At 42.7% G+C, this 27,466-nt stretch overlaps 2 protein-coding genes across 2 annotated transcripts; both read right to left on the reverse strand.

The window, feature by feature from the left end:
- Positions 1-2,009: 2,009 nt before the first annotated feature.
- Positions 2,010-6,156, reverse strand: smim13 (small integral membrane protein 13). Its single transcript, XM_041054041.1, has 2 exons — positions 5,662-6,156; positions 2,010-3,339 (listed from the first exon to the last, which is right to left on the reverse strand). Exons 1-2 carry the CDS (start codon positions 5,735-5,737, stop codon positions 3,149-3,151), a joined length of 267 nt encoding a protein of 88 aa, XP_040909975.1. The 5' UTR covers positions 5,738-6,156; the 3' UTR covers positions 2,010-3,148.
- Positions 6,157-9,673: 3,517 nt separating this feature from the next.
- si:dkey-206d17.12 (uncharacterized protein LOC563108 homolog) lies at positions 9,674-18,119 on the reverse strand. The gene is made up of 6 exons (XM_041054107.1): positions 17,991-18,119; positions 16,338-16,918; positions 13,428-13,567; positions 12,122-12,356; positions 11,873-11,973; positions 9,674-11,653 (listed from the first exon to the last, which is right to left on the reverse strand). Exons 2-6 carry the CDS (start codon positions 16,871-16,873, stop codon positions 10,656-10,658), a joined length of 2,010 nt encoding a protein of 669 aa, XP_040910041.1. The 5' UTR covers positions 16,874-16,918; positions 17,991-18,119; the 3' UTR covers positions 9,674-10,655.
- Between the last annotated feature and the right edge of the window lie 9,347 nt (positions 18,120-27,466).

A 27,466-nucleotide genomic window follows, 5' to 3' on the forward strand; every position in this document is an offset into this window, starting at 1 on the left:
CAGTGTAGAAAAATGAATGAGTTACCAAACGGGACAACAGGGCACAGGTCCTGGGGCCCAAGAGGGCAGGGGCCTCCTGGGTCACAGCTTCTGTAAGAGGTGACTGTTAACATTTCTTTTTTTTAAGTCATAAAGCTCAGTTAAAAGACAAAAAACGACCACAAAGAGATGCAAAATGACAATAAAGAGACGGAAAAATTACCAAAAAGCGATGGAAAAAGGACCAAAAAGGCATAAAAAACTAACGCAGAGACGCAAACAACCAAAAAGGGACACATGATAACCACAAAAGAGCACAAAACAACTGCAAAGGGACACAAAACGAGTACAAAGAGACACATAACGACCACAGAGACAAAAAAATGGACAAGAAAAAGACGTAAAAACAACTACAAATAGACATAAAATGACCAAAAATAACACAAAATGTCTGCAGAGAGACAAGGATCTGTATTTAGCTAGTTTTTTACCCCTGTGTCCTTGGTGCTTTCTTTGGTTCTCAAACAGCAAACATAAAAAGTCATAACTGCAGATAGAGGAAAAATTTATGTCACAGTCGTGTATGAAATGCGAATTTTAGTTTCAAAAGAGCTGACTGACACACAAAAGGGTCTAAAAAGCACAAGCTCTGGGGAAATTCAATACATCTGAACTTAAAAAAAAAAGTCAGCAGTACATTCAACCTTTCACTTTACTCTCCAATATGAAATAATACAGTATAATCTTTATGAAAACAGAAGGGCTCATTTGTAGCTCCATTGTTAGCATTTTCGATCTCGTGCTGCTGCATGTTTGCAGTCACAATCATTGTCTCCTTCCAGTGCATTAAGTAGGAGCAGTTAAAGAATAAGCTAATGACCCTTGGAGCTGAAATGGATTAAGCATTGTCAGAGACTAAAATGGTCTTTTACAGTTAGACAGGCTCAGTATAGATTATACATACAGTAGATTAATTCACTGCATTGAGGTCTGGGACAGTAATTTATGGCTGCAGTTTGAAATCAGCCAGCACAGTCTAAATGGGCACAGAGAGGTTAGCAGAGGGATTTCACTGGAGTCAGGGCATGTGTTTTTGTGTTAGTGTTTGTTTTATTTTTAGTATTTTATTTTGGTAAATTTTAGCATCTGAATTCCACTCAAAAACAAAACAGCTGCACTGTTTGTTCCTGAGTTAAAAAACAAAACAAACTCTGATCAAACGCAAAATAAAACAAGTATTTTTCTTTTATAGCTGTCTGGTTTTGTTCTACAGATCTCTGAATCGCATTAACAAACACCAACACAGGCTGCTTTGTCCTCCCTCAAATCCCTAGTGTGCTTTTTTTTTTTTTTTTTTTTTTTTCAAATGAGTCATGTAATTCATCTTTAATCAAAAGATAGTACATGACTTTACACTCACTAGAGGTGGAGGAAGTATTGATGTTGTACTCCATCAAGCATAAGACCTGCATACATGATTTCACTTGAGTATAAGTTTCAGCAGCAAAATGTTCTTATAATATTAAAATGATTATTAAATTAATCCAAATTAATAAATTTTAACATTTTAGCTAGATGAGCGTTAAATAATTACAACTAGTTGGAGTTACAACTCACTGTTGGCCAAAGTGATTAAACATGCATTACTCTGCTCAGAGAAGCATCTAGTTTTTTGGATGTTGTTTTTTATTACTGGCGTGTGATGCTGCCACCTTGTGTTCAAACTGCAGAACGACGTCAGGAAGCTGAAACCTGTGAAGTACAAGAACATGCAGAGTTTCACTTCTGTTTATGAGGCTGTTGTTGAAGATAAAACCCAGCAGGAATTCATCTGCAGGAACAAACAACAAAACATTATTTTTCACATGCATGACAACATCTCCACCTCAGGTAACGGCGAAGGCTTGAACACACCTGTATGAGAAGGAAAAGCTGAAATTATAACAATAGCTAAGTGATGAAGAAAGACTTCAAGTGATCAATCACATGTCCAGCAGAATGACACTTCCTCAAAAACAGGACAGGGCTCAGTGTTTTCATGGCATTATTTATTTGAAGCTACTGCTCCTCCGAGGGGAAAAAAAAAATCATTGCTGATAAAAAGGTGCAAGAGTTAGATGAATTGTACCTGGAGGGAAACTGTTTTACATAAATATTGACTAGGCCCTGGTCAGCTTTGATTTGCCCTGTAATGGACATGAAGCTACTGTTGGCTATACAAAAGGAGGCCGGGTAACAAACAGTGGATGCCATCTAGACAGGCACTGGTACAGACAGAGGCACAGGGAACGGGGAGCCTCGGTTAGTCGCTGACTGTGTGTGCAGCTGCTTCTGAACACCAACGACGGTCATTTCCTTGAAACTGTCCCCTGACTCTTCAAGTATAAATCTATAAAAAAGGGTGAAGGAGAAGTTGCAAGAAAAAAGGTCACATTTTACACAGCTGGAATGAAGCCCTGTCATCTGTCATCTTCATTGGAGGCTTTGGGCGTTATCTACTAGGCGAAACACTTTCCACCTCACACACTGTAGTCCATAATACGTAGAGTAATACACTGTGCAAGAAACAACAAAATGACAGCATGAACATTCCTTTCATTGCACTTTGTTAGGTTTGAAAGAAAATAAAGTTGTCAGTTGTACAAATCGTTTCAGTTGTGACTTTGTCTTCAGTTGTTCTTGGTGAAAAGACGCAGACGTGCTCACTGTTAACAGTTATCTGCCGATTTCTGCTAAAAATACACGATTACAACATGTACATAAGAGAATTAACGCGTCTCTTAGTGTGTCGGAGCATCTTTATACTCCACGGAGGTGGCAGGAAGCAGCTCGGCCGCTCATGGAAGCTGGCCTTCACTATTGCAGGATAACTGGAGGACCGTGAGTGGAGCCCCAGACTTACTGCACAGTACATATGTCTGTACATAATTAAACATATGAACAGAAGACATAAAGAAATGGACAGCAATGTACGTTAATGGCTTTTCCCTTTGAAACCAGGAGATCTGCCTGGTCAGTTTAAAGTGTCCTGGTGAGAGGGAGGGCTGACTACTGAGTGTCCACAGTGGGAAGTGTCTGTGATGATAACACTTGACGCTTGTAGAGGGCTGACGAGCAGTCATGGTGTGACAGGTTTCATGTGAAGAAGCACAGTGGCTGAGTGGATGATCTATGAAGTGCCTTCTGGAGAGGCAAGTCTTTGGCGTGCAGTCCTGGGCCGATTTCGAGCTGGGGCGCTAGCTGTACGTTCATTCTTGGCTTCGGACGGTTGAGTTTCAGCCTGCGGAGTGCCAGCGTCCCCGACAAGTTCACGCAGGAACTTGAACTTCGACAGGAAGAGCTGCCAGACTACATACCAACCTGAGGCCGGAGAGAAGGGAAAACTGTTTACAGATAAACAATAAAGGCTCTTAAACCCAGTGGTGCTCACTCCTGACTCTGGAGAGGACTAGTGCGTCTTTGTCCCTCTCATTTATCAGGATCACATTCAACCCACAGAGCTAAGAATCCATTTCTCTTATAATCAAATAAATGCCCACCAAGGCCATTTAAAAACACAGTTTTTAAGGTACTTCCAGACTCTTTTCACCTTTAGGATGAAAATACACTGCTCAAAAAAAAAATAAAGGGAACACAGGGAACAATCATACTCAAAAGTGGAAAATTACATTACAGGCTGATTCAACTTGAGTGGAAATTCCTCAAGACAGGTCAAAATGAGCTCAGTAGTGTGTGTGGCCTCCACGAGCCTGTATGACCTCCCTACAACGCCTGGGCATGCTCCTGATGAGGTGGCGGATGTTCTCCTGAGGGATCTCCTCCCAGACCTGGATTAAAGCATCAGTCAACTCCTGGACAGTCTGTGGTGCAACGTGGTGTTGGTGGATGGAACGAAACATGATGTCCCAGATGCGCTCGATTGGATTCAGGTCTGGGGAACGGGCAGGCCAGTCCATAGCATCAAGGCCTTCATCATGCAGAAACTGCCGACACACTTCAGCCACATGAGGCCTAGCACTGTCGTGTATCAGGAGGAACCCAGGGACCACTGCACCAGCATATGGTCTCACGATGGGTCTGAGGATCTCATCCCGTTACCTAATGGTAGTCAGGGTACCTCTGGCTAGCACATCGAGAAATGCATCCCCACACCATTACTGACCCACCGCCACACTGGTCATGCTGGAGGATGTTGCAGGCAGCAGAACATTCTCCACTGGTGAATCTCCAGACTGGTGAATCTGCCCATCTTGGTGTTCTCTGGCAAATGCCAATCGCCCTGCTCGGTGTTGGGCTGTAAGCACAAGCCCCACTTGTGGAAGTCGGGCCCTCATACCCTCATGGAGTCTGTTTCTGACAGTTTGAGCAGAAACATGCAAATTAGTGGCCTGCTGGAGGTCATTTTGCAGGGCTCTGGCAGTGCTCCTCCTGTTCCTCCTTGCACAAAGGAGGAGGCAGCGGTCCTGCTGCTGGGTTGTTGCCCTCCTACGGCCCCCTCCACATCTCCTGGTGTACTGGCCTGTCTCCTGGTATCTCCTCCATGCTCTGGACACTGTGCTGACAGACACAGCAAACCTTCTTGCCACAGCTCGCATTGATGTGCCATCCTGGATGAGCTGCACTACCTGAGCAACTTCTGTGGGTCATAGACACCGCCTCATGCTACCTCTGGGGATGAGAGCACTGGCGAAATGCAAAAGTACCCAAAAACATCAGCCAGAACGGATGAGAATAGAGAACCACTCCTTTATAGGGGTTGTCTTGCTAATTACCCCTCATCTCCACCTGTTGTCTGTTCCATTTGCATAACAGCAGGCAAATTGATTCACAATCAGTGTTGCTTCCTAACTGGACAGGTTGATTTCACAGAAGTGTGACTGACTTGGAGTTACATTGTTTAAGTGTTCCCTTTATTTTTTTGAGCAGTGTATATTCTGTCCACTGCTCTATGGCTTTTTCTGTAAAACATCAGAGCAGAGCGGAAAAATTCAATTACATGCAATATTTGTCAATATTGATCTTTCTTCCCTATTTTAATACAAAATACTGCGTTCATAGTTTTCAACAAAACATTAGATAGATACAGAAATTCGGCGTCTGGGTCATAAAGAACCATCTTCAGTGAAGTTAACTGATTAATAAAAACTATTCAAGCCATAGTTTTCAAAAGCAGTTCTCACTTTACTTTCAGTGCCTGAAACGTTTCCACAGAACCACAAACCTTCTGACTTGTATGTCTCAGGCTGGACGGAGACTTACAAAAGGGCAGTTTCTGTGGACTAACACAGAAACCAGTTCATTCCTTCCCCAGTGTCTGAAGATCATATCAGTTTGTAAAGGGAAGGAGGGAAAGAGTGGTAAAGGAGCAGCCATGATCTGGCTCCTCCTCCTCCTCACATGATAAAAATAGAAACTCCTTACTGAAATCTAAACTTGTCAGTCAAAGACATTCCAACCTGGCTTAAGACAAGATTAAAGGAATAGTTCGACATTTTTGGGGGATAGCTGGACAATTATTCCCTTCTGAGAGTCAACCTTTATTTAATTTTCTGTTACCGCAGCCTTTTATTAGCTAGCAGCTGTTGTGGCTGCGGCCTTACTGTAACATCAATCCCATGAGTTAAATCTGTCACAGAACAGATTATGTGACTCATTTGCGAAGGTTATTGTCTTTAAACTCACCAAACAGCATGAAGAGCAGCGCACAGATAAGTGTGGCCACAATGACCAGCAGCGTGAGCCCGACACTTTGCCACATCTTAGCTCGACTCTTGACAGCAGCAACAGCATTAAACACAGGGGTGGCGGTGTATTTTTCTGCTCCACACCACACACCCACACAGAAAAAAATGTTATCCGCCTGGGTTATCCAGCTGGGTTACTTAGCTAGCCGAGACGAGAGAGAGAGAGAGAAACAAACAGCAGCACATCGCGAACTCACGCCAGCGTGTGGCTAGCTAGCTAGCAGGTTGCTGAACGGGGCCGCAGTAGTTTCACAAACGGTCCTCAAGCCCGACGAGGACTGTAACATTAGCTGACGATAGCCGGTCACCGCGGGGTAAAGTCCCTCTTCTGCGTGCTACATCACTGCAACATATATTTGTTAGCCTTCGCTGGCGACACAGAGCAGTACAGTAACTGGGTTAAGACAACAAAGTCAGCGTCATGAAACAGACTCGAGCTGCGACTGCGCGGGGTGCAGCTGACTTCTGGGTAATGTAGTTGATTTGAAATTGGGCGCTTCTCTGCTACAGAACTGGTTCTGGGGCACATACAACACATTTCACGTCAGTTAAGAAATAGTCTGAAGTTCAGAATGCTGTTTGGTTTTTTTTTTAATTTACAGCCGTGGTGCTTTTCCCTAACAGACAAAAAGGCTGTTGTTAGAATGAACTAAGAAAAACACAATGTCTTCAGAAAAAGAAACAAGTTCCCCAAAGCAACGAGACACTAACAAAGCAGAGTAACTGCAGTAAAAACCAAGTAGTAATCATTCTATTTGAGTTTTACAAAATGAGTCAATCTTTACGTTTAGTCATCTTTATATTTTGTTATATTGAAACACCCACATTTCTTCCATTTTTCCCCCATAAAACAATTTATGGGGAGGGTATTGTAAAGCCCCTTGAGGGATATTTGTGATTTTTGGTTATATAAATAAAATCCAACCTGTCCGGACTTGACATTTAATTTCTTTTCTGTAACTTAATCCACCATGCATGAAAGCAATATTGCATTTCTTCGTTAATCCAGCAGGAGGAGTCATTATCAAATGTTTGAGTTACATGTATTTCAGTGGTAGCAGAAAGCAGGTCATGGATGTCACGTTTTCCACTGTACACTCACTTTCCAAGACAATAAAACTGCTGAGGTGTTAGAGGAAGGGAGGAGGCCTGTAATCCACTCAAGGGTGTGACATGATGTATCAGAAAATGTGAACACAGTGCAGGCAGCTCCGTCTACACCTGTCATCCTCTCTGTCTGTCCAAACAGCAAGTCATGTCATGTCTTGACTTGCTCACACTTGCAGTGGAGGGAATCCTCTCATATAAACCAGCCACGGTATTTGCATGTTATGATAGGACAGAATGAGTCATGCTTAAGGATGGCATTTTAAACATGTGTGAGGTGAACAGTGTCAAGGTATACGAGTCCCTCTCATGTTACTGAAAGCCCCGGGGAATCTTTTAGCATGTTTCACACAAGGGTTTTTCACCTTCTAAATTATTATTCTCAGGTTTTGGATTATTCATTTCAAAGTTTAAAATAACTATAATCAATCTTTATAGAACACGTGAATCTGCAAACAATAGATTCAGCAGATTCAGCTTTAGTTTAAGCAGGAGTTGGTTGAGACCAAAAGCAGAACAAAAAGAGAGGGAACATTGGACATACATTCTTCAGGTGGACATCAACACAACTGAACTCTGCTCTGTTGGATGTGTAAATAGGCATCTGTTCACCATATCAACTTAAAATGTGTCTGTATGTTGTGTTTGCAGCTTGTTTCCACTTCCTCCAAATGTAAAAAAAAAGAAAAAAAAACAAACAAACAAAACAGAGCAGACCTGATTCCAACAAGTGCCTATCTGATGCAGTAAAGTGCAGGTTTGGTGTCGGTGCTCTTTTTTTTTCCCAAGAACTGCACCTAGTTAATTTCTGAGAAAACACTGTTTTCTGTGTATGTTTTTTTTTTCATGATGCTGAAATTGCAGCACATACTTGTCTCCACATGTATAGATGTTTTTTAAGACTTAGTATGGGTGCCTGTAGGGACGCTTTCAAAGAACATTTGGAAGGGAAAGATGAAATGTAAGACGCACACTGATTCACGGGAGACTTACCGTCCTTATTAGTTGAATCTTGGCATGTTGGAAAATATGTTTATTAGCTTTCTTAGTAAGAGCTGGATGAGAAGATTGATATCACTAAAGTGACTGCTCATTAAACTGGTTAGCTTAGCTTAGCTTGGCATAAAGACGGGAACCAGGCACAGCAGCTAGCTTGATTCTGTCCAAAGTTTAAAAAAAAAATCACCTGGCAGCACCACTGAAGCTCACTGATTAGTTGTAACTTGTTTATTTAATCAGATGAAAGCATGAAAACAACGACTCATTGTTTTACCTGGGACTGTGTACCAGAAAGCTTCTTTGTTGAGAGCGGTTGTGAAGCAACAGCCTGAAAAACAGCAAACTCTTGTTTTTACTTTGGCCATAACCAGGCAAGCTGTTCCCGTTGTTTAGCTTAGTTTGTTGCTTAGTCAAGTTTGACCATATGTCAGCTGTAGCTTCATGAGAGAGGTGTTGATCTTTTCATGGGTTAGGGTTAGTGTTAGGTTTTTAAAGGCTCATCATACACAGGATGACCAGTAAAGTTTTATTCCATCTCACATTGTGTGCTGAAATCGGACGAGAACATTCCCTTGTCGCACATTTTGACTAAAGTGTTGGTAATTTCATATGCATTTGAGCGCACGTTAATATGTGCTGTATTTATTCAATCTCAAATTGCCGCGTAACCAGGGAAAGCACAAAAGTAACACACACACAGTAAGAGCACATTGTTGGAAAACTGTTTCCGTGAATGAGTCATAAATCTTTGAACCCGTTGTCAGAGGTGTTTTCCCCTCCAGCACCTCATTGCCTGTATTTGCTCATTGAGTTTGTTGTGTAACAATATGTGAAGCAACAGACTGCACTGCTCATTAAATTCAACACCTGCCTCATGCCAGACACTGCAGACGGACGTTAGTTTCATGTTGAAAGAAAATAACCATTAAACCCATTAAACCAATAAAAAAACGTATGAGAAGCTTTTTTGTCAGCTGTCAGTAAATGATTTAAAGGGAAATTTCTTTCTCCTCTGCATATGATGTTTCCTGATATGTACACACCAACAGATCATTATCTAATCCTGTACTGCAAACCCATTTGACCTAATTTAATCAGAGCAACCTAGCCTACTTTGGTTTCTCACTGCATTGCATTCCAGTGAAGGACTTTTACTTGTAATGCAATATGGTTATCTTGCAGTGTTGCTGCTTATCTGTGTATGTGTGCCCCACATACTCCACCAATACATAGAATAAACTTCACACAGTATATGAAATCATTGACACAACCATGCAAACAAACTTGTTTGTGCAAAATGCAGGCGTGCCTTCTTATTACCTGATGTAGTGAGGTGAAGACATTTATTCGCTTTAATGACACAAAATAGTTGCAACAATTTGTCACTGAATCGATTATTTGATCAAGCAAAAAATTATTTGCAACTATTTTGACAGTCAGTTAATCATTTAAGACATCTTTCAAGAAAAAAATTCTCCTCTCACCTTTGGTTTTTGGATTGGTGGTCAAAAAGCAATTTGAAAATGTCAGAAATGGAAATTGTGACGAAGTGTTTTTCACTATTATCTGAAATTTTATAAACCAAACAATTAACCAAATAATCAGGAAACAGATTTACAATGAAACCAATAAGTTAGCTGCAGCCCAGAGTCACAAAGCTTCTAGCATGGAAATATTTTGCAAGAGCGTTTCTAAATAAGACTCTAGGTGTGAAGATAAGAGTTGTGCCAAAGATGTGTTGTGCCAAAGACCATGAAAAGTATTTACTTGTGCAGACAAGACTCGACAAACACACAAAGTTTATAGTGTCAAAAAATGAAGGATTGGTCCTCAATTGGTCTTAACTTCAGAACTGAATGTTTATTTTCATTTCATAACAGCGAAATTCATATCAACTAACAGCCCCACCGAACACCACTGTTCATCCAGATATACAGTTCCTCCTCTTTCTGTAAATCTCTATCAGTGCTCTGCTGTTAAACTGCTGTCAAACTAATTTCCTGTGAAATTAACAGTGTTAATGTACTTTGAACTTTTGTTCATACTGTGATTCTATCTCAGACATTACTTTTTACATATTTGTCTTTGTACATTTTTCTGTTCACTTATTGTATATTTATTACTGTTACTATTTTATAGTAGTTTTTATCATTATTTTTATTTTTATACTAATATATACTTTTTCCTCTTTTCTAAGTGAGAGTTGAACAATTGTAACAAAGCAGTTTCCCAGCAGGGATTGTTTGGCATGTTAAGTCAATCATCAGTAATCGTGTATTAACATAGCTATAAATTACACACAGGTACACCTTGGTTAAACTATCCTGAGCAATACAAACTGTTGTAAAAACCAACACGAAAACGTGAAATTAAATAATCAAAACCGGGAATATAAAGCATTATAAATCCAGTTTTCAGTTTCAAATCTGTGAGGTGAATTACTATTCACCGCAAGCGTTGCTTTATTAATTGTGAATCACAATAACTCAACATTGTTATTTTATCATGACACCTTATGAAGGGTTGGCACAGGCTAATTATTGCCCAATCCTTTACAGTAGTTGGCTATGAGAACATAAATGGTGCACAGTGCCAATATGACACAACCCAGTTAAGTGGCATAAAAATCAGCTTTTCTTTTTACACTTAAATAAAGATACAATTTGCATCAACCACATACTGCCTCTTATTTCATCCAGTTCACAAAGGCATTCAAATAAAATTTACAGTAAGGTGGATACCACAATACAAAAATACACTAACTCATGGTTATCACAATTTCTGCAGTCTTTCCACTGAAAGACGTGGGTTCAGGCTGGGCTCGTCTCATCTCAGCGACCGGTTCTGACTCTGCAGCATGAGGATCTTAGCGACGAGCATCTGTGGATCCATCATCTGAGGAAACATGTCCATGGCCGTGTCCACCAAGCGGGCACTGAAGATAGCGAGAAGCTTCTTCCGGACGACCTCTCTCTCCTCCCTGCTGGGACTCAGTTGTGTACCCTGAGGCGGCTCCCACTTTGAGTGCTCCCCTGGTAGGCTGAGGACAGCCGGGGGGTGACCCCCGAACGGATCAGACCAGTACGTCTGCTGCTGGTGATTGTGGACTCTGCTGTGCTGGAAGTCTGTCGGCTGACTGTACGCAAGCATGCTGACCTGGTATGCACTGTAGCTGGGGAAATGGGGCGGACTATAAGGGATCATATCAGAGCTGTGGTTGCTGACTGGCCCGATGCTCTGATGCTGACTGTGGTGCTGGAAAGCTGGTGCGGTACCCTGAGAGGGAGGACCATGTGAGCAGCAGCTGCACGGTGCACTTTTTGGAGGGCAGTACTGTTGTCGTACAGTACTGTTGTGCGCATGCTGGCAGCTCCTGTATGTCGCCCCATACTGGTGATCACATAGACTCCAGGGAGCCTCCATTGGCGGACCATCTATAGAACCTAAACCAGAGTCCAGCTGCTCATGAGAGCCACCGTCACGCGTTGAGCCGCGATCAGATGGCGAGTGTTGGCCGGTCTTCTCCTTTCTAGATGTGGCCCTCTTGTTGGAACGGTGACTCGTCTTCACCTGAGCTACATGTTCATTTCTATGATCTTTCTTTACAGACCCACTCTCATGTCCCAGAGTCAGTTTCTTGGCCATATCCTCCACCAGCAGGAGGCTCTGTCCAGGCACAGGACTGGAGCAAGCTGAAGGTTGTTTCTGAGCAGTCGGCGGGTGCTTAGCGTTCTCCCGAAGCTCATCGGCAACTAAGCGATTGGACTGTTTGGCTCGCTCAGGATGGTGGAATTTACACTTGATTCCATATGTACATTTCTTTCCTGAAAGAAGAATGAAAAGTCTAACACCGTTCTGTTTGACATCATTTTACAGCCAGTCTGCAACCACTCTGGTGCAGCACTGCCAGATCGGCCCAAATGTAGTTTAGACAGAACCCTGTCGCCTGTAACATTAAACATAAAAACAATGCCATCTGTGTCATATCTCATTTAAAAACAATGCCAGACAGGACCAGTGATGTGTTATGGAAGTCTTCTCACCATACGGGCACGGCGGTTTTTTCTGAGTCTTTGGAAACCTCCGCAGGAAGTTCTCCAGGGTCGGTCCATGGCGGCCCAGAGGATCATCAGGAGGCATAAACCTGCATGAGAGTGAAATTCAAACATTAGTAGTAGTTTCACATGTCTTCTTCCTGTCTGAGTCAATTATTATTTATCTCTTATCATTTGTTTATATGTTCAAGTATGAAAGCAGCGAGGGAAGCCCTGTGCCAAGGAGGTGGAACTCACTTGTTGTTAACGAAGGAGTACATGAGCAGCCTCTCCTCGATGAAGCGCTTCCACTCCGGCTTCTCTCCCTGAAGGTCCCGGTACATGTCGTTGGACACGATGATGCCGTCAGACTCGAAGCCCAGCTTGACAATGAAGCAGTCGTCGTTGCAGACCACCCGTTTGCCCGCGACGCGCCGTGACGGTGTGAACACCAGGATCTTCCTCCTCTCCAGGTCTCGCAGAATGTGCTGATCTGTAAACCACATGTAAAGTCGCACGAGGTCATCGTTGTCTGTCTGCTGTTTGGTGCAGAGCAGGTACCGTAGGCTTTTAGAAGTTGCCTGCTGTGTCCAAAAATTACGATTACAGCCATCAATAAAGGCACATTACATTTCATACACAACCTTAATTATAATTTTTCCAGAGGCTACAGTAGTTTTTCGATTTTTTTTCCTTTCTCAGCAGGCACATTTAACCTGGTTAAATATTAACTAAGGGCCTGAAAAGTACATACTGTCACAAAACAATTTATCAGCATGGGACATCTGTTCATCTGCATAAAGCAAACAAGCGGTTCAGAGTCAGCAGCCACTTCCAAATGTAGGCCACCGAAGGCTGTTACAATCACTGATGGTGACTTCAAAGGGTTCACAAAGCATTGGAAAAAACCTACATTTTTATCTTTTGAGTTACAGCTACGTAGGTTACAGACAAAGCTCATTTACTTAGTATTTGGGAAAAAAAACCCTACATGGGGTATTTCCCATTTAGAGCAATGCCTCCCACTGTGAGAATCAGCAGCTGCATCAGGGCGAATTATGTCCTGCTCTTTTAATGCAACTGTTTCTAAATTTGGGCTCTGGATTTATAGGTCAAAACAAAAACCACTATGAATGCAGCTGAAAACAACAATTATTTTTGTTACTGATTATTTCTGACCATTAGTTTCTCCATTAATTGTTCAGGCTATAATATATCATTGCATTATGAGTGAGGGATTCCTGCAACCACCAGTCTAAAAACCGATACTTAGATCACAGTGATTGAGAAATACCAAATTCTCACATTTGACAGACTGAAACCTGTATTTGAATGAAAATTCTCTCAGTAAACCAATAAATAAATAAAAAAAATAGCTTCAGCTCTAATTTCAAACATGACAAAAAAGAAGCAAATCTTTAAATCACAAAATGAGCATAGTAAGTAGCTGACAGCAACCCCACCACGCCTTGATTTCATTTAACAATAAGTGCAGTGTTCGACAGCCCCACATGAAGAAGGAAGTACAGAGCTTTAAAAGGAACGTGAATTCCCAACGTCTTACCTGTGATAGGAACATCTGGCCGGGGCTGCTCCTTCCTCCATGAGGGAACAAACACAGTGACTTCAGTGTGGCCTCTGTCCAGGAAGAAGTTCACAGCCAACTGGATTCCCAGACACGAGAAAACTTCCTTGTTCCCATGGCTGAATGAATAAATGGAAACCAGGAAAAATTAGAAACTAGAAAATGTTCACACATTAAAAATAAAAAAAAAAGTGTGTGTGAATGGAAGATTGACTGGGCCAGTTCACAACGATGACTCAAAGAGTCCTTTATAATGCCACTCTTTGATGTTCAAACTATATCACAGCTCTTATCAATGCTCTCTATCACTGCATTTGCTATGTAAATCAGAGGATCACAATAGAACAAGCCCAAGTGTCTCAAACAGGTTCAGCTTTATGATTTTGTCATGGAAACTGTGACTGCTAAGCATACAAAGAACGCCTATTTTCATTATAGATCATTCTTATCATCATTGTAGGTGATTATTTTCTCAATTACCTGACATGTACTGTATAGGAAAATTGTAAAAAAAAAAAAAAAAAAAAAGTCCATAAGTCCTCAAAGCCCAAAGCGACGTCTTCAAACGCTTTGATTTGTCCAAAATTCAAAGATACTCAATTCACAGAAAAAGTGAAAAGTGAAAGTGAATTTCAGACAATAATTGGAAAGCACTTAATCAGTTATTACAACTGTTGGTGATTAGTTTACTGTTTATAGACCAATAAAATAACTGATAGCTTCAGCTCTAATGTCTGTTGATAAGGTTAAAAGACAGAATCTACTCTGATGACTTCCCCACAGTAATAAAATTTGAGAAAGCCATAATTTGTAAAAAGCATAAACAATAATAATAACAATACTCTGTATTTCAGTATTTGATCAGAAAAAAATTCATAATTTCAATTTGAAAAGAATGCAATGGTAACAGCTACAAGCATCTAGTGACGGTTTGAAACACACTATAGTGTAGTTGTAAGCAGCTATAAGGACATTATTACGTGTTTATAAATGCTAAACTTTAAAATAAAGTTTCTCTGTCCTTTCTGGTTATTCACCTTTTGACTCTTCAGATTCTTCTTGTCCTGAACCTCAGGTTTTAAATCAGTGCTGTAACCCACAAACTGTCGATTCTATTTTTTATTGTGGTTTGAACTAAGCTGGTTGTTTGTCTTGGCAAATGTTTAATTATCATCCACTTAGTATCCACATATCAGTATCAGCAGTAAACAGTGATATCAGAGAATCTAACCTGAGGATTAGTGACAAATCTTAATACATGATACTGTCCCCGGATGTTTATTTTGAAAAGCTTTTCTGTTTAAGTATGACTGTTGTGTTTGGAGGCCTCAGGGGCTCAATAGATGTGTCAAGTGTGAAGTCAGAGATCAAGGAAAGATGATAGAATTTAAGAGCGCTGCAGTGTAAAATGCAGCCAGGCCTGTTCTCACTGAAATCATGTCTTTCTCTATAAGCATTCAAGGAAACAAGAAGACGCATATATGTACATGTTTCTGATTTGCATACTCGAGCAGCTCGTTTACAGCGTGCCTGAACGGGCGTGCCTGGCTGGGAGAGGCAAAAGGACAGCGGGGTGTGTATACTCTGCACACACAGAGTTTATGCACTGTATTTTTTTTCCCTAACTCTCCCACCCATTTTCTGTCTCCCTCTGTTCCTCCAACTGTGTGTGCATGTCTCGGTATGAGAAGGTGAATGAGGGAAAAGGTTGAGCGCACCCACAGGCAGAGTTCCCTAAATCACTGGTGATATATCAGCCAAAGAGGTGCAGATAATTTGCCCTGATTGGTTAAAAGAGAGTTCCTGTTTCTCTTTTAACTATCTCAATGAATCCAGTGCATTTGACCTTTTCCGCCAACCACATTACAAACAGCAGTTGGTGGACGCTTTAATTGTGTTTGCAGAAGTGTATTGTCCACTGAGTAAAATGACAGTCACTGATGTTAATCCCTCAGGTGAAGCACATTGCAAACACAGAGCCGACAGCAAATATGTACTGTAACTCCTGAGAAACTCTCAGTGTGTCATCGCAATCTGTCATTTAGGTTTAGAGCCTGTGAAAGTAGAATTGTTTTTGTTTTTGTTGTTGTTGTCAAGTACCAGCAAGACCAATGACATTCCTGTGAGTCTCATCTGTACGCTGTGTTGACTGGTAATTCCACTACACTAAGGTGGTGAACCTGGTAAATATCAACATGCTAGCATTTTTATTGTTACCGTGCTTATGTTAGCATTTAGCTCAAATGCTAAATAGCTACGTATTTAACAGAATGGTTAACTGTACTGTGAAGTATGTTAGTTTTGCTACAAATGCCTAGTGAGGAGCCCGGGGAGCTGGGGTGGATCGGTGCCTTGCTCAGGGGCACCACAGCCATGGTCGCAGAGGCAGGGGAGATGCGTCTCCTTCACCACCACCGTATCCCTTTTTTTTTGCGCTTGGTTGAGGGATCGATCTCACGACCCTCTGATCTCAGGCCGGTCCAAAGTCCAAAGCCGCACTCTTAACTTGCTGCGCCCCCAAATTTAATTGATACTTTAAAACAAGGAAAACTGATACCGTAGTAAAACAGCTACTATCAGCAGTTTGGTGCTTTTTATGCAAAATTTTGACTTTCACTTTTATATTCATTTTATTATTTAATCAAAATTTGTTTATAATTAAAAGTTATTTGCTAAACATTAGCATGTTAGTGTTGTCGCTGTGAGCATGTTAGCAGGATTACGTTGCGACGTAAGTACCATATAAGTACCATTGTTGCCTATCAGACAAATAGCCACAAATATTTGGCAAATTTTGGGCATTTTTGACTGAAAAATGACTGAAATTATACATTTTCTGTCAATCAACAAAGCAATCATTTAATTGTTTCAGCTCAGTGAGTTTCTCACCTCATGGCCACGTTGCTGCCATCTATAACGATGGGTCTCAGGGCGTCTTCATCCTCACAGTTCTCCTCTCTGCTCTGAAGAGATGATACAGTAACGGGCAGCTGCAGGGTGGGGCCCACAGCCTGGCTGTCCCCTCTGGGCACCAGCACCGACATTGTGGTAACCACCCCCTGCACGGCTTCCCGAGTGGGGCAAATCCTCACCAGCTCCCCCAGAACCTTATCTGTGTCCGTGTTGGGGCCGAACTTCTGCTGAACAGCCCTAACCTGAGTCGTGGAGTAACCGAGCTTGTGGAAGAAGTCCATCTGGGCCTCCGAGTACTGGGGGTCCAGGGATGGGTCAGGTTCACCGGTATACATTTTCTCACAAGAAGGACGGGAGGAGTTCTGAACAGGAAGAGGGGAAGGGAAGATCCATGCAGGAGTGTCAGAGGCTGTGAGGTTCAGGCAGGTTGAGGTGGGGATTTTAGTCCACGGGTGAATGGATGGAAAAACAGCAACATCAGCATTCATCTCTTCTTCCTTGGTGCGGCCCATTCATTTTCCACTCATTGTAATTGTTTCTGTGTCCAGCCTGCAGTCCTGAAAGAGAGTGTAGCTTCTTATGATACTGCACTCACTTGCTAAAATCTTTTTGTTCCTTTTACAGCTGAAAAAATTAATGAATTCATCATATACTGTTGAGTGGCTTAATTTACTGTATAGCAATCTCTAATATGTCATTATGTTAATGTTATCATAGGTTTCTAAACTGTTTTCTCAAATAAAGTACCTTAAAGTTGTACTTAAATACAACATTTGAGTAAATTTATTTAGTTGTTATACTTTCCACAGAATATTTGTTTGTTTTCTGAGCCTCCTGTAACAGAAAAGTGAAAATCTTTGGGTTCTTCACAGATGCGTGAAGCAATCTGAAGAAGTCACACTGAACTCTGGAAAACTGAAGTTACAAGACAAACCAAAAACAACCATCAGACCAACGAATATAGTTGTCAGTTTCTTCAATCTCAGCCCATCACAGCTTTCTATAGCTAAAGGTCAGACGTCTTCTTTCGTTTGACTAATGAAAGATTCAGTGAAAGTGATGCAAAACTGAGAAAAGCAGCAAATCCTCACATTTGAGAGACTGGAATTGGAGGATTTTTGCCATTTTTTCTTGAGAAATGACTGAAAGTAAGTGTTTCGGTCCTGTGCTCTACCTTTGCTTCACTGTAAACTGGATCTGTAAACTGGAAATTAAACAGTTTTACTGCTGTTGGATTGTCATCACTGTCCCCTACAAGCGTAAGTCTTACAGTCTTACAGACATCACATCAGTCTACTGAAAACGTGCAGATTTCATCCACAACTCACTTTATTATTAGTATTAGTGCAAATAGGAGAAATATTAGAACACAAGCCACTGCCTGATTAATATTTTATCTTAGAAATTGGACAAAAGAAAGTCATATAATACAAAAGGAGAACTGAGAGGGGACATAAATGACCAGAACAAAGGTTCCGGTGCCATTCTTTTTTCTCTAAATTTATGAAATAATAGTGAAACTGCCGCGTTTCTCGTTTTGTGGTATATCACAGGGCAGAATTGTTATTCTGTCGATGCTGCCGTTTCCGCCTCAACTTCAGCTTCGCATAACAAGGCAGATAAACTTACCTGTGCGTCAGATGAGTCTTTAAAAAAAAAAAAACCCACAGAAGTAGCTCCAAAACGTGTCTTTTCGCTTAGGTTTTCATGCGCAGAGTCCGTCTCTGCTGACGAGACGCTTCCTTTAGAGTTGCGAGCCGGTACAAGGAAGTAGGGTTTTTTCCTTTTTCTTGACATCAGCAAACAACCGGCTGGCGACCAACGAGGAGGTCCAGGCGAGTCACATGCTGGGATTCCAGTAAAAATACTTTTGCAGAAGGTGACTTCAGAGTACAACCTGACTCCACCCGCGCTGGCCTGTGTCACTGTTATTGATTAAGCGCGGAGAAATGATTAGAAATGAGCAGATACACGCGTCAAAATGGAAAAGCATCAACTTCTTAGAAGTTGGCCTCCGCTGACGATAAAATACTGCGAGAGTCATAATGCAATAAATTCAAACCTGACCTATTTTCAACCAAATTTTAATAGTTAAGTAGTAGCATCATGAGGAATTATTATTAAATACATTTTAAATAACTTAACAGGCAGATTTTTGATGCACTTTCTGCGTCAAAACAGCTCTAAATAAATAAATAAATAAATAAAAGTCTTTGTAAACCCACATCTGTCATATGTATGGTACAATGAGTATAATGTACTGAATATATTTTATCTATTATTTAATTTATTTTATGATCAGCCAGGGCCAGATTAAACCACAAGGGGGCCCCAGGGCAAGAAGTGACCATGGGTCCTCACCTTCCTCTCACTCATTAGTACTAGTATTAGGATTGTAGGGTCTTCAGGAGGCACCAATTTAATGAGTAAATTAAACCATGTAAACACAATATACACTAAATAATAAAGGCTATCGAATTTTGGGAAATACAGTTATTAGTTGTCTTGTCAAGAGTCAGATGAGACTCAGCGATTTACACGTCATATCTTGTTTGTTTAATCTAAATAAAAGCTGGAATGTAAAATAACATTATTTTACGGGACCATTTCTTGTCTTGGAGTCTTCACTTCAGTATCATTTCAGCTGAGTAATACTGTGCTGCATTAAGTATTAACAAGCAAATTTTAAGTTATTTATCTTACCGCAAACTATCACACGTTGGATCTGGGGCACAGCAGCACATACCTGCTTTACCGAGTAATGAAATTTAGAAAAAAAAATGTGTAGCACTATCCCTTTTATCATCAGGTGGCCCCCACATAGGAGCTCTTAATGGGTCCCAACCTTTACATTAAAATTCTCAGAAATGACCTGGATTTGAATCCTTGCCCATTTTCCTCAATCTTCACCTCCAAATACTGACTTCATTCTTAAAATTCTGTCTGTTGACTTTATTCTCAGAATTCAAACAATTTTCTGGTCTAAAATGTCTAAAGTTGACCACAGAAATCTGAGAGTAAAATCAGCACTCTCAGATGAATCTCACAAATCATTTTTTCCTCACAACCCTGCTCCTCTTATGTAGCGTATTCAGGTTTATGCAGTTTGCATTTGGCTTATTTTGTTTTTTACTGTGTGAAATTTTAAAAAGTCTAAGTACCAGTATGCTTGTGTCATTTTTTAAAACCAGCCATAGATTACTGGTTTTGTAGTTGGATTTAAGAAGAGTCGTCACTATCTTTTTTTTATCCAGTGTGTCTGTAAGGGGGACTGTGTTTTGTCAAGTGGACTATCAAGGGCCAAACATAAATGACAGGTGAGATATGAAGCAGGATCTATTAACTGTATACTGCCCGAGATATGATTGCTTGCAGAAGAGTGTGATCTGAGGGTTTGTTTTTAAAAAGATGACTGCTGTTATCTTTTTTGCTGTCTTCAGTGAGTATTTATTTGTCACTATATCTCTTTAAACACAATTATGTGCTTTTGCAGAAACCAATTCCCAATAGATTAACTACTGTTGCAGTAGTTGCTAACAATGCAAGTGAATATTAAGAAAAAATTAGAAAACTGGATAACAAATAAATGTTCTGTCTTGTCCTATTGTTTATTTCTGTTTTCAGGACAAAACACCATTTGACATATTTGCTCTCCAAAATATTGGTTAATATCATTTAGAACTGCATTTACCCTCTATGACAATTACGCCGTCTCCACTGTACTTTTGGCTTGTGCTGTATTCGAAGAGGGATTTTAGGGATAACAGCTGGATGTGACTCAGGCACTCCTGTAGGCATGGTGTCTGGTGGATTTATCAATTTTGGGCTGTGCTCTGTTGACTCAGGTGAGTGCTTATCTTTGTTTGTGGTTTGTGACTCAGATGATGGTTCTAAAATTTGTGGGGATGTTGCGGATTCGGGTGAGCCTTCAGGCATGATATTTGGAAGTACAGAATAAAGCCCTGGCACTGCCTCAGCTGAACCAGTCCCTTGTGTTGTTGAATCTGTTACAGGCGCTGCTTCAGCTGTTGTTTCCAAATCCACTCCGCGGGTTGTTGAGACTGATGAAGGTGCTGCTTCAGTTGTTTCTGACTCCGGCCCAGGTGTTGTTTCAGCTGGTGTTTCTGACTCTGCCCCAAGTGTTGTTGAGTCAGGTGCAGGTGTCACTTCAGCTGTTGTTTCTGAGTCCAGTCCAGGTGTTGTTGAGTCAGGTGCAGATGCTGCTTCAGCTGTTGTTTCTGAATCCGGTCCAGGAGTTGTTGAGTCAGGTGCAGATGCTGCTTCAGCTGTTGTGTCTGAATCCGGTCCAGGTGTTGTTGAGTCAGGTGCAGATGCTGCTTCAGCTGTTGTTTCTGAATCTGGTCCAGGAGTTGTTGAGTCAGGTGCAGATGCTGCTTCAGCTGTTGTTTCTGAATCCGGTCCAGGAGTTGTTGAGTCAGGTGCAGATGCTGCTTCAGCTGTTGTTTCTGAATCCGGTCCAGGTGTTGTTGAGTCAGGTGCAGATGCTGCTTCAGCTGTTGTTTCTGAATCCGGTCCAGGAGTTGTTGAGTCAGGTGCAGCTGCTGCTTCAGCTGTTGTTTCTGAATCTGGTCCAGGAGTTGTTGAGTCAGGTGCAGATGCTGCTTCAGCTGTTGTTTCTGAATCCGGTCCAGGAGTTGTTGAGTCAGGTGCAGATGCTGCTTCAGCTGTTGTTTCTGAATCCGGTCCAGGTGTTGTTGAGTCAGGTGCAGATGCTGCTTCAGCTGTTGTTTCTGAATCCGGTCCAGGAGTTGTTGAGTCAGGTGCAGCTGCTGCTTCAGCTGTTGTTTCTGAATCTGGTCCAGGTGTTGTTGAGTCGGGTGCAGACGCTGCTTCAGATGTTGTTTCCGAATCTGGCACAGGAGTTGTTGAGTCAGGTGCAGCTCCTGCTTCAGCTGTTGTTTCTGAATCCGGTCCAGGAGTTGTTGAGTCAGGTGCAGATGCTGCTTCAGCTGTTGTGTCTGAATCCGGTCCAGGTGTTGTTGAGTCAGGTGCAGATGCTGCTTCAGCTGTTGTTTCTGAATCCGGTCCAGGTGTTGTTGAGTCAGGTGCAGACGCTGCTTCAGATGTTGTTTCCGAATCTGGCACAGGAGTTGTTGAGTCAGGTGCAGCTCCTGCTTCAGCTGTTGTTTCTGAATCTGGCACAGGAGTTGTTGAGTCAGGTGCAGACGCTGCTTCAGCTGTTGTTTCTGAATCCGGTCCAGGTGTTGTTGAGTCAGGTGCAGACGCTGCTTCAGATGTTGTTTCCGAATCTGGCACAGGTGTTGTTGAGTCAGGTGCAGATGCTGCTTCAGCTGTTGTTTCTGAATCCGGTCCAGGTGTTGTTGAGTCAGGTGCAGCTCCTGCTTCAGCTGTTGTTTCTGAATCCGGTCCAGGAGTTGTTGAGTCAGGTGCAGATGCTGCTTCAGCTGTTGTTTCTGAATCCGGTCCAGGTGTTGTTGAGTCAGGTGCAGATGCTGCTTCAGCTGTTGTTTCTGAATCCGGTCCAGGTGTTGTTGAGTCAGGTGCAGCTCCTGCTTCAGCTGTTGTTTCTGAATCCGGTCCAGGTGTTGTTGAGTCAGGTGCAGACGCTGCTTCAGATGTTGTTTCCGAATCTGGCACAGGTGTTGTTGAGTCAGGTGCAGATGCTGCTTCAGCTGTTGTTTCTGAATCCGGTCCAGGTGTTGTTGAGTCAGGTGCTGATGCTGCTTCAGCTGTTGTTTCCGAATCTGGCACAGGCGTTGTTGAGTCGGGTGCAGACGCTGCTTCAGCTGTTGTTTCCGAATCTGGCACAGGCGTTGTTGAGTCGGGTGCAGACGCTGCTTCAGCTGTTGTTTCCGAATCTGGCACAGGCGTTGTTGAGTCAGGTGCAGGTGCAGCTGCAGCTTCAGCTGTTGTTTCTGAATCCGGTCCAGGAGTTGTTGAGTCAGGTGCAGATGCTGCTTCAGCTGTTGTTTCTGAATCCGGTCCAGGAGTTGTTGAGTCAGGTGCAGCTCCTGCTTCAGCTGTTGTTTCTGAATCCGGTCCAGGTGTTGTTGAGTCAGGTGCAGCCTCTGCTTCAGCTGTTGTGTCTGAATCCGGTCCAGGAGTTGTTGAGTCAGGTGCAGCCTCTGCTTCAGCTGTTGTGTCTGAATCCGGTCCAGGAGTTGTTGAGTCAGGTGCAGATGCTGCTTCAGCTGTTGTTTCTGAATCCGGTCCAGGTGTTGTTGAGTCAGGTGCAGCTCCTGCTTCAGCTGTTGTTTCTGAATCTGGCACAGGCGTTGTTGAGTCAGGTGCAGCTCCTGCTTCAGCTGTTGTTTCTGAATCCGGTCCAGGAGTTGTTGAGTCAGGTGCAGATGCTGCTTCAGCTGCTGTTTCTGAATCTGGCACAGGCGTTGTTAAGTCAGGTGCAGATGCTGCTTCAGCTGTTGTTTCTGAATCTGGCACAGGTGTTGTTGAGTCAGGTGCTGATGCTGCTTCAGCTGTTGTTTCTGAATCTGGTCCAGGAGTTGTTGAGTCAGGTGCAGATGCTGCTTCAGCTGTTGTTTCTGAATCTGGCACAGGCGTTGTTGAGTCAGGTGCAGATGCTGCTTCAGCTGTTGTTTCTGAATCCGGTCCAGGAGTTGTTGAGTCAGGTGCAGCCTCTGCTTCAGCTGTTGTTTCTGAATCCGGTCCAGGAGTTGTTGAGTCAGGTGCAGCTGCTGCTTCAGCTGTTGTTTCTGAATCTGGCACAGACGTTGTTGAGTCAGGTGCAGATGCTGCTTCAGCTGTTGTTTCTGAATCTGGCACAGGCGTTGTTAAGTCAGGTGCAGACGCTGCTTCAGCTGTTGTTTCTGAATCCGGTCCAGGTGTTGTTGAGTCAGGTGCAGCCTCTGCTTCAGCTGTTGTGTCTGAATCCGGTCCAGGAGTTGTTGAGTCAGGTGCAGATGCTGCTTCAGCTGTTGTTTCTGAATCCGGTCCAGGAGTTGTTGAGTCAGGTGCAGATGCTGCTTCAGCTGTTGTGTCTGAATCCGGTCCAGGAGTTGTTGAGTCAGGTGCAGATGCTGCTTCAGCTGTTGTTCCTGAATCTGGCACAGGCGTTGTTAAGTCAGGTGCAGATGCTGCTTCAGCTGTTGTTTCTGAATCTGGCACAGGAGTTGTTGAGTCAGATGCAGCCTCTGCTTCAGCTGTTGTTTCTGAATCCGGTCCAGGAGTTGTTGAGTCAGGTGCAGATGCTGCTTCAGCTGTTGTTTCTGAATCCGGTCCAGGAGTTGTTGAGTCAGGTGCAGATGCTGCTTCAGCTGTTGTTTCTGAATCCGGTCCAGGTGTTGTTGAGTCAGGTGCAGATCCTGCTTCAGCTGTTGTTTCTGAATCCGGTCCAGGTGTTGTTGAGTCAGGTGCAGCTGCAGCTTCAGCTGTTGTTTCTGAATCCGGTCCAGGAGTTGTTGAGTCAGGTGCAGATGCTGCTTCAGCTGTTGTTTCTGAATCCGGTCCAGGCGTTGTTGAGTCAGGTGCAGATGCTGCTTCAGCTGTTGTTTCTGAATCTGGCACAGGCGTTGTTGAGTCTTGTGCAGCTGCTGCTTCAGCTGTTGTTTCTAAATCTGGCACAGGCGTTGTTGAGTCAGGTGCAGCCTCTGCTTCAGCTGTTGTTTCTGAATCTGGCACAGGCGTTGTTGAGTCAGGTGCAGATGCTGCTTCAGCTGTTGTTTCTGAACCCGGTCCAGGCGTTGTTGAGTCAGGTGCAGATGCTGCTTCAGCTGTTGTTTCTGAATCTGGCACAGGCGTTGTTGAGTCAGGTGCAGCTCCTGCTTCAGCTGTTGTTTCTGAATCTGGCACAGGTGTTGTTGAGTCAGGTGCAGATGCTGCTTCAGATGTTGTTTCCGAATCTGGCACAGGCGTTGTTGAGTCAGGTGCAGATGCTGCTTCAGCTGTTGTTTCTGAATCCGGTCCAGGTGTTGTTGAGTCAGGTGCTGATGCTGCTTCAGCTGTTGTTTCCGAATCTGGCACAGGCGTTGTTGAGTCGGGTGCAGACGCTGCTTCAGATGTTGTTTCCGAATCTGGCACAGGAGTTGTTGAGTCGGGTGCAGACGCTGCTTCAGATGTTGTTTCCGAATCTGGCACAGGAGTTGTTGAGTCAGGTGCAGGTGCAGCTGCAGCTTCAGCTGTTGTTTCTGAATCCGGTTCAGGAGTTGTTGAGTCAGGTGCAGATGCTGCTTCAGCTGTTGTTTCTGAATCCGGTCCAGGAGTCGTTGAGTCAGGTGCAGATGCTGCTTCAGCTGTTGTTTCTGAATCCGGTCCAGGTGTTGTTGAGTCAGGTGCAGATGCTGCTTCAGCTGTTGTGTCTGAATCTGGCACAGGCGTTGTTGAGTCTTGTGCAGCTGCTGCTTCAGCTGTTGTTTCTAAATCTGGCACAGGCGTTGTTGAGTCAGGTGCAGCCTCTGCTTCAGCTGTTGTTTCTGAATCTGGCACAGGCGTTGTTGAGTCAGGTGCAGATGCTGCTTCAGCTGTTGTTTCTGAATCCGGTCCAGGCGTTGTTGAGTCAGGTGCAGATGCTGCTTCAGCTGTTGTGTCTGAATCTGGCACAGGCGTTGTTGAGTCTTGTGCAGCTGCTGCTTCAGCTGTTGTTTCTGAATCCGGTCCAGGAGTTGTTGAGTCAGATGCAGCCTCTGCTTCAGCTGTTGTTTCTGAATCCGGTCCAGGTGTTGTTGAGTCAGGTGCAGATGCAGCTTCAGCTGTTGTTTCTGAATCTGGCACAGGTGTTGTTGAGTCAGGTGCAGCCTCTGCTTCAGCTGTTGTTGGTGATTTTGGCTTAGTATTTGGCTCAGTTGTCATTTGAAACTTCTTTCCAATATCTCCTTTTTGTGCACCTTCTCCACAATTGCATGGTTTGATTTGAGTGATGTTTTTAATAAGCTCAACACTGGGGAAGTCCATGCTTAAGACTCCTAAGCAACTTTGGTTTAAGCTTGTATGTTGCACCACAAAGTTGTTAAGCTGCTTGTTAACCTTTTTAGCCAACTCTTTTGGACTTCCAAGAATTGATGCAGCACTGTCAGTCAGCACAAGATGATCACAGAAGTGTGACTCGAGTTTTTTTACTTTGCTTTCAACATTGATTAGCTTGTTATTTTCAAAGAAAAACGACTTATGGTTTTCTGTTCCACGATGGAACGTGTCACTCTGGAGAAGAACAATGTTGCCCCTCGCCTTTTTCATGTTTGGTACCAACAACGAAGTCCATATTCTATTTTCATTCTTATCAATCAATTTGTTCATCAATTTTACGACTTTCCCCTTGAAAAACCCATGTAGTGTTACTTTCACAAGTACAGTCTCACTCTTGTGGGCACTTAAGAAGTCGAAAATGGTCCTGAAGACGTCATCAAGTTGCATATGTTGCCAAAACATCCAGTGGCTGTCCCGTATATAAAGATAGTTTTGGATAGGCAACCAAATCCCAGTATGCACGTCAAAAAAACGTAGTCCCGCTCTAAGTTGCTTGTCCAAGGTCCAGACTTGACATATAGCAAGTGGTCCTCCATGTAATGATAAGCTTTCATGTGTTCCAGGTATGGAGATAGCAGATACTGGAGTCTCATCAGGTATAGATTTCATCCAGTCCAGGTTATAAAGTGTTGGATCTAATGCAGGGTCATCATTGAAACCTATCTCCAAACCTGAACAGGACGTTATTCTGGTGGGGGGGAAAGACATGATACTTGCTAATTTGAATATTAGTAAATTTCAACATCAGAAAAAAAAACGTTTCAGCAGTTCTTTACAGACAAGCAAATAAAAAAAGGAAAACTTGCAAAAACTATGAAAGAAATGTTCACTGTGATGTGATAAGGCACATTCTTATTTACAATTCCATCAACAGTTACTCATTTGGTAGAAGCTTTTATCCAAAGCAGATAAATATATATGCAGAATAAGGAAAAATTGCAAGAGAAATACAATATAATCATCACAATAATGTTCAACTTACATGGGGAGAAGCCAGAGGTAATGATGGAACTCCATAATTGGTCTGTTGGCCAACCTACGGTCCAGTGAACTTGATCAGGATTTGTCCAGCTCTTATTCCAAGATGTGTTTACATTTTTGTCTCAACTATCAATTTGTGAAATGTTTCACTAGCCATGAAAAGCTGTGAACATTGTCAGTCGTCTCCCCTGGAGTCAGCTGCTGCAATAGTGAGCGTGAAGATAGGGTTTCATTTGCATCTTTCTACACACTAATCTTTTATTTGGAATGAGAGGGAGAGAGACAGAAAGAAAGAGACAAAGACAAGTGGGCATCGTAAAAGTGGTGAACAGGTTATATCACAAGACTTAGTAAAATGTGGCCTCAGGGGCAGCCATGGAAACACGTGTCAGTTCAGCTGGCTATCCGCTGCACACACTGCATATGAGATTTCTGAGTACAGCCACTGCATTGGAAATGTGTATGAGTAAAGGTGTGCAGGTGCCTTTGTCCACATACCTTTGTGTACTTGTGGCTTGGTGCTGTCTTAAGCAGTTGTTTGTCATTTTTGTAAATAAGTTTGCCACTTTCTTTCTTTTTTATTTTTGTCTTCATTATAAGCGTTTATTGTCTGTGTATTGATGCGTGGAGTTATTTCACTTGTTTTATAATCTTTATATTTGTAATTTTTGTTATAAATTTTTGCTTCTGTTTTGACTCCAAGAAGATTAGGTACCAGGAAGTTAAGGGGGATTCACATAAATAAAGAATAAAGATCTTTCAGGTAAAGGAAAGGAAGCTGCAGTTTGCAGCATAAACAGGCCCATAAAAGAGGCATATCAATATATGAATATACTCACTGTACTAGTTTACTTTCCATGGTTGGTTGTGCTGTGCTGTCACGTCATCCTTATCCTGGCCAATAAGCTCGTGTCTGGCTTCTGCTGATCCTCTTCCTGACCACCTGTTGCATCTTAGTGCAAAAGGTTATCTGCAGAGGCATGATCAGATAAGACTTTAACATGGGCAGTTCTGTCGCCAGAGGAAATTCACAACAGGAACAATCAGATAATGCCTTTGAAATGACAAGAGTGCTTTTGATCTGCAAGAGGCTCAGCTGCTTCTAACGCCTACTTCTGCACCAGTTTCTGCCTACAAGCTAATCCCTCCTTTGCCTTTGCAAG

The sequence above is a fragment of the Toxotes jaculatrix genome, chromosome 13, assembly GCF_017976425.1.
Source record: "Toxotes jaculatrix isolate fToxJac2 chromosome 13, fToxJac2.pri, whole genome shotgun sequence".
Lineage (NCBI taxonomy): Eukaryota > Metazoa > Chordata > Actinopteri > Toxotidae > Toxotes > Toxotes jaculatrix.

Bases quoted from the DNA above. Each gene is read 5' to 3' on its own strand.
- smim13 (XM_041054041.1), bottom strand. From the start codon at position 5,737: ATGTGGCAAAGTGTCGGGCTCACGCTGCTGGTCATTGTGGCCACACTT. The intron at 3,340-5,661 runs GTGAGTTTAAAG...CTCCGGCCTCAG, and splicing joins GCTGCTCTTCATGCTGTTTG to GTTGGTATGTAGTCTGGCAG.
- si:dkey-206d17.12 (XM_041054107.1), bottom strand. From the start codon at position 16,873: ATGGGCCGCACCAAGGAAGAAGAGATGAATGCTGATGTTGCTGTTTTT. The intron at 11,974-12,121 runs GTGAGTTCCACC...ACTCTCATGCAG, and splicing joins TACTCCTTCGTTAACAACAA to GTTTATGCCTCCTGATGATC. The intron at 11,654-11,872 runs GTGAGAAGACTT...TTCTTCTTTCAG, and splicing joins AAAACCGCCGTGCCCGTATG to GAAAGAAATGTACATATGGA.